The sequence below is a fragment of the Chenopodium quinoa genome, unplaced genomic scaffold (genome assembly GCF_001683475.1).
Source record: "Chenopodium quinoa cultivar QQ74 unplaced genomic scaffold, ASM168347v1, whole genome shotgun sequence".
Classification (NCBI taxonomy): domain Eukaryota; kingdom Viridiplantae; phylum Streptophyta; class Magnoliopsida; order Caryophyllales; family Amaranthaceae; genus Chenopodium; species Chenopodium quinoa.
In genome coordinates, this window is record NW_018745419.1 from 140103 (window position 1) to 149127 (window position 9025).

Sequence of the window (9025 nt, forward strand, 5' to 3'; positions counted from 1 at the left end):
CAGATTTTTGTTCACGACACGGCCCACGGCCCACAGGTGGGCCGTCGTGCCGGACCGTGCCGGACCCGTGCCGCCCGCGTGCCGGCACTGCCCATGCCCATCTTTACCCTCAATTTTAGGAAAAGTAGTTTATTATCATAGATTTCAATTATCATTTTTTTTACTTATAAAAATAACAATAATGTATCTAGTATTATCTAGTGATAATAATTTTTGTTTTTTTTTTCAATATTTGTTTAACATGCAAGACAATTTGGATGGAAAATTTTTTATAATAAAGTGACACGTGTCCAGGTTGGGGAAAATGACGTCAGCGGTTTCTACTTTAGTTATAGTTATAGATGGATTATTCTTTTTGGGACTAAAATTAGGCCACATGGGTCGTTCTTTCGGGGACGAAGGGAGTACTAGACTTTGCAATTTTCGGGGCATTGTACTACAAAAGTATGTGACATTGTACTATAAAAGTGGTTGGCAAAAAACAATTTTTTTTTTATTTCTTTCTATTGGAGTCATGTGACATTTTTTTTTGTTTTTATTTTTTATTTATTTATATATATATATCTATCTTTATTTATAGATTGGTCCTTTGCTAGAGATATTAAAGTCTTTAGTTGCTAGAGGCTGAGACATTCACCTCCCCGCATATTTTTTAAATTGAAGCATTTCTTCTAGATACGCATGCTGATGCAAAACTTTGAGCAACATCTTTTATTATTAATTAGTAAAACTTATAATAATTAAAATTTAGTACATTTCCTGAAAAAAATAAAAATAAAATAAAATTACTACATCACCAGTAATTGGTAATTACTTGGTAGTTATTCGAATATCAAAATAATATTATTAGGTGTCATATAATTGCCTTTCTACATCACCAGCTATCTTTTTACACAACATCAATCTACACATGGGAGCCCCGCGAGCAAGGACATGTCGTTCCCAATCAGACCGAACTCCAAATGGATTTTCTGTAAGCCATCCTCCTGGGCCTGCTATCATACTCTTATCATCATAGGCAATGACAAGCTTATTCTTTCCTTCATCTAAGAATTGCTTGCACATTCTCATCGCAACTTCTTCAATATCTGACTGAAGAAACACCTACAATATGACAGAATTGGGGGAAGCTTATACATGTCAGCTTGAAGGTCAAAAATATAGCAGCAGACTAAAGATTGAATTTACAGAAGCAGCAAAGATATATGTAGTCCAAATACGGAATATGTGAATCGTAAACAATTTAACAGCTAACAGATGTCCACCCCCCTTTCCCCTCACCTGGTCAAGCCCTCCAACATAAACATAGTGATTCAAAACAATAAGATACTCAGTCAAAAAGTAGCCGTGCCAGTTGTACAGCAAGTAGGCAATATATAGGGGGTGCCCAGGAAATAAAATATTGATAAAGGAATGGAATTGGTAAAGATAGTACTGTAAGATTATTCTACCTTCCCACCGGGAGCAAGCTCATCGGCTATGGCTTCAACTAGCGACCTCTTCACCATCCTCCATCTATGCTCAGGTTCATTGAAATCAGGGTTAGGACACTGTAATATAACAAAAGAGTTAGCTGGAATGCTGGATATATAATCTTTTCGAAGATAGCACAATGAAACTTGATGTGACAAACTAGCAAGCAGTCATGTCTAAGAGAGCAAGAGCAAAGTGCACCATGTGAAAGGCATTAGCTACGAGAAAATCAGCTCTATTAAAATTATATATTAACACATAAAACAAAACTAGTTCTGACACAGTCTAGGAAAAATATGCTTGGGTTCCAAATGAAAATTTGAATACTTACAGATGCAACGAACAGGTAATTCAGCTTAGGATTCTATTGAGGCTGATGCGTGTTAAGTCGCATCAGAGAAATGATGCATTTGATTTAGTTTTAGTTAGTTCATAGTAACAGAATTCAACATTTTTGGGTCGATCATCAATTAATTATATAAGAATAAAAAAAAAAATCAATCACATACTCATTCTAGACACATTAAGTTTTGGATAAATTTTTATCAAATCAAGCCAATTTCAGTTTTGAACAAGATTGGGTTTCTGGGTTCAGGTCGAGTTCAGATCTCATGCAGATATCTGAAACTAGTTATCTGTATGGGTAAGTTGGGTCAAGTTTACCAACTTTATTTATAATATACAGATCACCAATATTGTATTTGATTGTTCGTTCACCCAGATTGAAACTATTTTTTATGTACCCACTCTTATCCAACATAGTTGCACTGAAAGAATGCTAAATACAATGAGTTTGACAGAAGTGTGCTAATTAATACAGAAATTTGTTAATTGACAAGCATACAAGCGAGCACAGATGTCACAACACATAATAACTCAATTCTGTAGGATTTTAACAGAAAAGTGGTGCACTACATAATTTTAAGCACCAGTTTTGATGGTTTAGATAGCTCCCGTGAAGAGGCAGTTTCGCCACGCCTTGGTATTCTGGATAGAGCAGATTGCATGGGAGTGTATAGTCTACTGCTAATAGCAAATACATATTACTTGAGAAGAGGATAAGGGGAATTATATAAATATAACTGGAGTTTTATATAGCATTACTAGCTAAAGCCCAAAACTAAACATATTAATGGATACCTAGTGGAGCTACAATGATGACCGCATACACTAAGACTTTGAGCGCTAATGCTTGAGTGAAAAACCTACAAAGACAATAACACAATCTAGACAAAGGAAAATGAAGCTAAAAATTGCTCAGAATGTAGGTATGGAAGATTTACATTTGCATGTACAAAATAAGAAAAATCTGTTCTAAAGGCTGAAAGTATATGACAGCTCTAGAAACACTATCAGTCACAGTTTCTGACAGTGGGGTTACTGGGGTATACGTATACCTTATATCAATATACAAAAATTATAACAATAATTTTATATTTACTTACTTGAATTGAAACAAGAATGAGTCGTCCTGGATAACCGGAGACAATGGTCCGAAACGTTGATGTAGCATTTGTTCCTATGAAGTGTCTTATCACAGATAAAACCAAAACCAAACCCAAGTTAGTTTAAAAATTGGTCTTTAAATATTTTACAGGACTGAACAATGTGAATAAAGCCACTGAAGAGAGAATTGGCATATCATGCACGTGTTATAGACAGAAGTCGCTGTTTCAGTTGAGTGTAATTGTGCTGTTTCCTATCAATAAGACGGATTATAATCGTACTCAAGGCTTGAACATCTATTCTTACTTCAGTTCTATGCGTATGCAATTCAAGACAAACCGTAATACAGATCTCATAAAAACTGCAGACTAATACAACTTATACAAGGGTGCTAGATTTACGAAATCACGGCCCAAGTGTATATATATGTGCAAATGTCTTATCAGATAGATTAGACAAATAAACAGGGTCTCAAATATTTTTTGACTATTAAATAAGTAGATGAGCTGAAAAGTTCTAGCATTTCTTTTGCATAGGTAACCAGACCCTCCTTGATGCCTTTAACTTTTCTTTTTTGATTTATTTTTTCAGTTTTTGGAAAAAAATTAATTAAAACAGTCCTAACTATAGAAAACTTTCTTTAAACAGTGCAACATTTTGATTAACTAAGGCTAGTCCTAACAACGGGGAATACATTCCTAAAATGGTCCTTGAGTCCCTTGAACAAATATGTTTTGTTTTTGTTTTTGTTTTTTTTTTCAAAGGAATGCTAGGAGAAAGAGCAACATTGATTGTAAAGTGGTCCCAGGTGAGAGAAGACCACAAAGTAAGCCATAAGGTAGAGAAGACCACAAAGTAAGATTAAGTAGTGGCAACTAGGGGTGAAGCAAAAAAAATATTGTAGATAATATGTCCACTACAATTATGAGGTCATGTAATATGGATAAATATATGTATTCAATAGGGAATAAACAGAATAGAGATAAGTGTACTACCGAATACAGACACATTGGTGAAACACAGAAGAGTGACAAGTGAAAAAGATCAAACATGTGTTCTATAATATATGTTACAAGAGTTGTTAGAAGAATGAGAACAACAAGTAGTATAAACAGGATAAAGAAGCTAAAACAGAACGATAGATGGCCATATGACGTAAAAGCAAAGGTGAATCAGGATCTTTATGCAAGCCTGGATTTGAAAAAATGGCATTAATAGACTTGCTCATCTTAGAGTACGAAGAAACAAGATTACTTTTTTAAAGGTAAGTGTGTGAAGAGATTAAGGATAACTGGAGGCCCTACTTTGATATAGATGGGAATGAAGAAAGGCCCGATGTCATCCCTATTGAGGCTTAGAAAGGTCAAGTTAAACGATTGGCGACATTGTTGGGGAAGTTAAAATGCCATTGGAAAGGTATTTTACTTTCTTTTTGTAAGAATAATAGTATGAAACTCTGGGAAAAATTTATTGAACAAATGATAAGAAGATGTTGAAGATCTCGGGAATAGGAAGATCAAATATTAGGATAAGAAGGATTTACTTATGGTTTTCATTGACGTACACAATGCTTATGATAAGGTACAAATGAAAATACTTTGGTGGGATTTAACAGAGAGCTCATATTGTGGTAATAATTGATATTAATAACGACATATATCAGGGAGCTAGCAAGACTGGTAGCCATGGGAAGAAGAAGAGTACCTTATCACGATTAGAATAAATCAAGGTTTTATGCTTTGTCCTTTAATTTTTACCAATTAAGACATTCGAACTCAAGTTAAGTTCAAAACAATATACCATGGTGCATGATATTTGCAGGTGTTAATTGATGAAACAAAAGAAGGGATGGAAAGTAATTTGAAATAGTGGAGACCAGGGCCGTCTTAATCAAATTAGGGGCCCTGTGCTACCAAAAATTTGGGCCGTTAAAATTTTACTAAGTATTTCGTATTGATTACTAAGTACTTTGTATATGATAATATTTTATGCAAAACTTATTATTTATCAGATTTAATTATATGAAAAAACAATCTATCTTTGTAACAAAATTTGAGCAACATTATTAGTTTTACGTAGTACATAGTTTTGTACTATTGTATAAGCTAAACCTACACAATTAAAAGACATCCACACTTAAGCTCAAATTTACGCTTAAATATTTTTCTACAGTAAAATAAATTTAAAAAAAAATTATTGTGTGGTATGTTTAGCACAATTCAACAATTTAATAGCTTTAGAAATAAATTAATATGGTACAAATAAAGCTAGCAAAAATCATATTGGAAATAGGATTAAGCTGATTGAAATTTGGGAGGCTTGCCTAATGTATGACTTTAGAATTTTAACCTTTATCCCTTGATGAATTTTCAATTTACCCGATTCCCCTATCAATCCATCCTTAATGCTCAATTGTATCAATCCATCCTTAATGCTCATTTGTTAAAGAGTACTAATCCATACTTTGCTAGATACGTTACTCTGATTATACTAATAATGAAATTTTTTTGAGTTATTGAGAGAGAGAAAGGAAGATTTGTTATTTAGAAATAAGAAAAACACTAATGACAGATTCATGGATGGAGTTTGAATTTGAGAATCAGAAAAAATATAACGAGTAACTAATGTTAGTATGCATTCTTCACTCATGTCTATATGGATGATATAAGAAGGTCTAGCAAAGAAAATTATTGGAATGCAAATTACAAGGGATAAGCATAAAGGTACATTGAAATTATCTCAATCAGAATACATCAAACGTGTTTTACAGAGATTTAGTATGAGTGATGCCAAGCCAGTTAGTACACCCTTGGCAAGTCACTTTCGATTATCCAAGGACCAAACGAAGGAAGATAGAGACTATTTGGCTAAGGTTCCATATGCGTCATACATTGGTAGTTTGATGTATGTAATGGTTTGTACGAGACCGGACATTAGACATGCAGTGGGAGTTGTTAGCAGGTATCCAGGAAAAGTTCATTGGGAAGCAGTGAAGTGGATTTTGAGGTATCTACGAGGTACTATAGAGAAGTGTTTGTACTTTGGTAAAGGTGAATTAAAAGTACAAGGTTAAAAGTACAAGGTGAAGTCGATCTCCGTAAAAGCACCATGGGTTATATAATCACTTAGTTGGATGTCGCAATTACAGAAGATTGTTGCTCTATCCACTACAGAGGCAGGCTGAATATGTAGCGGTAACTGAAGCTATTAAAGAGATAATATGGCTTCAAGGTTTATTAACTGAGTTGGGATTCAAGCAAGAGAATAGTGTTTTGTATAGTGATAGTCAAAGTGCGATACACTAGGCAAAGAATTCAGCATTTCATTCTAGAACAAAGCACATTGGACTTTGGTATCATTTTATTCGATCTTTATTAGAAGATGAAGTGCTAACATTGGAGAAAATTCAAGGAACTAAGAATCCGGCAGATTTGTTAACAAAAACGGTGACTATTGACAAACTGAAGTTATGTTCAACTTTAGTTAGCCTACTTTAGTAACATACGAAAACATTATCTTGCATGAAGTAAGGTGTGAAGACATATTAAAATCAGTCTTCAAGTGGGAGATTGTTGAGATATAAGCTTTTATTTAGCATGCTAAAAATATGAAAGATAGAGGATTAAGGAGCCTTTATTTAGTGTTACTAAATTAAATTAATGGTTCATGCATTTGCTAAATAATAGGTGGGTAGCATTGCTTCCATAAGCCTATATATAAGTACCGTTTTGTTTTTCATTTTTAATCATCACAAAAACAAAAAGAAAACATAAGGCAGATAGAGAGAAGCTTTAAGAGAATTATTAGAGAAAATTCTCGGGTGTAATTGGGGTGCATATGGTTGTGAGTTGTAATAAGTGTTGTGAACACTTGTGTATTATATCTTCTTTAGTAAAGTTTTGCAGCATAATTAGAGATACAAATATTGCTCATTTATTTGTATTGTTTATATTATTATTTTTATTCCCACTAATCTAATTCTAAAGGAAATTTGCATAATATTTCCTAACATATAAATACTTCCCCTTTTGTTCGTTATTAAGGACGAAAGTTTTAGAATAGATTTCAGCAACTTTCCTCTTAGTTAGCAACTTAATTCATTGAATTAGTTGCTCAAATTAATCATTGTAGAAGCAAATTTCAAGGTTTATTCTCGGGTTTTCAGCAATTGTATTCAACATTGAAGCTCCATCTTAGTAACTTCTTCACTTTTCTCTAGTTTATTTTTTGAATTTATTTTGTTCTTCCAAGTCTTTTGTATCTCTTTTGATCTTGATAATTTGTTGTTGCATGTTAGTTATATCTTTAGTAAATTACTTTTCCCCAATTATTAAACTACTTAAAAGTTAAAACCCTAACTTAGTACCAGGGGGTCACAGATTCGAGGCTATTCGCCGTATGAATGCTTTTGTAGTATTTTTTTTTTTAATTGTGTAATCCGTAATTAAAAAATTTGAACTTATGTATTGAATATTTAATTAATGGAAATTTTGTGAAAAACTACTATATAAATCACTTTTTATTACGAGAAATTACCTAATAAAAAAAATGTGAAATTACCTTATAAAAGGGTAAATGTTGTAAGAGACTACCATCGGTCGGAAACAACGATACACGGAACGCAGGACGATGGCGCGTTCTGCGAACTAGATCGTGAGTCCCGAAACGCAGAAGTGACTCGTTCCGGTTCGTGATGGTTCAGGATCCAGTTCGTCTTTGATGGAGTACCCATTTGTGAGTGTAGGAAGTTAGGAACCTTCTAGTTCTTTCTTGAATTGCAGCTGTAATTTTTTTGTTTAAAGTTTTGAGGTTTAATCGAAGCTTTTAATGGAGGAAGATGAAGAAATATGAAGGCAAGAGGAAGATGACGGCTGACTACATCTTAACCTAATAAAAAAAATAAAAAATTGTGGACCCTCTTTTTTATCTTTTTTTTTTTTCTTAATTGTTTTTAATTCTTAGTATTCCGTGTCTCCACTTAATAATTTAATATTGCACTCAGTTAGTAGAGTACAACTAGTAGAGCATATCTTAACTTTATTTTTTTAAACAAAGAAAATCTATCAATTTTTCACGTAACAAAAACCCATATCATCCAAAGTATTGTTTTTAATTTCACTTTCAACTTTTAATTTCCATTTTTTTTTTCAAAGAAATCAGATTATATATATGTATTCAAGGAAATAACCAAATGATCCGGGAACTCTATAACCTACGTACCACGTTTCCGTTCCCGTACCATGTTCTATAACGTCAAACGTTGGTCAGAAAGTCACCGTTAACTTTCATTTTCCAGCGTTGACCACACCACGTGCCAATCACGTGACTTTTAATTCACCATTTCCCTCCTTTTTCCTTAATTGGCACGTGATGTGGTCAACACCGGAAAATAAAAGTCAACAATGACTTTTCGGCCAAGGTAGTTTCTTACAACATTACCCTCTTATAAAGTAGTTTCTTACAACATTTTTTTTATTAGATAGTTTTTCGCAAAAAAGTGTTTTATAAGGTAGTTTTTCACAAAATGTCCTTAATTAATATATGATCATCGTTTTTTTTTTAAGATTTCGAACCCATAGTTCGGAATTCCTAATTGCTTTGATACGCAACTGCTTAGTACTTTGCATGTTACTCACAATGTGTTGTGAGTAGTCCTCTTTGCTAGGGCTTGGGTAAAACTCAATCTAATGGTTAATTAAGTGACTTTGGGATAAGTATTGATGATTGAATTGATTACATGAGATTGTTTGTTAGTTCACTTTGATAGGAGTAGCTACCCTTGATTTTGGGCTTAATGGCAATATATAGGGCTTGAGTCTAGTTCATCAATAAAAGAAAAATACAAAAAGAGTTTGTTTCTTTTTGGCTATATATATAGCCTTGTTGCAAATTGCAATTGTTGTATGTGTATGCGCAGAACCCATCACCTTACGATCCAGAGATTTAACAAACTTATAGAAGAAAAAGGAGAGCCGACTCTAGGCCCTTGAATACTTCCCCAACTACAGAGTTCAATTTCGAGGAACAACAAGAAAAAATGGGTGAACCACCACCACAAAGACCTTTGGAACTCCAGAAGCTTAGAGCTTCAAGTGGGGTTGCTCTT

General features: G+C 33.5%; 1 protein-coding gene across 1 annotated transcript; it reads right to left on the reverse strand.

Moving 5' to 3' along the window:
• Positions 1-239: 239 nt before the first annotated feature.
• LOC110713525 (tRNA (guanine-N(7)-)-methyltransferase-like) lies at positions 240-8013 on the reverse strand. The gene is made up of 4 exons (XM_021891973.1): positions 7480-8013; positions 2919-3003; positions 1452-1550; positions 240-1104 (listed from the first exon to the last, which is right to left on the reverse strand). Exons 1-4 carry the CDS (start codon positions 7512-7514, stop codon positions 847-849), a joined length of 477 nt encoding a protein of 158 aa, XP_021747665.1. The 5' UTR covers positions 7515-8013; the 3' UTR covers positions 240-846.
• Between the last annotated feature and the right edge of the window lie 1012 nt (positions 8014-9025).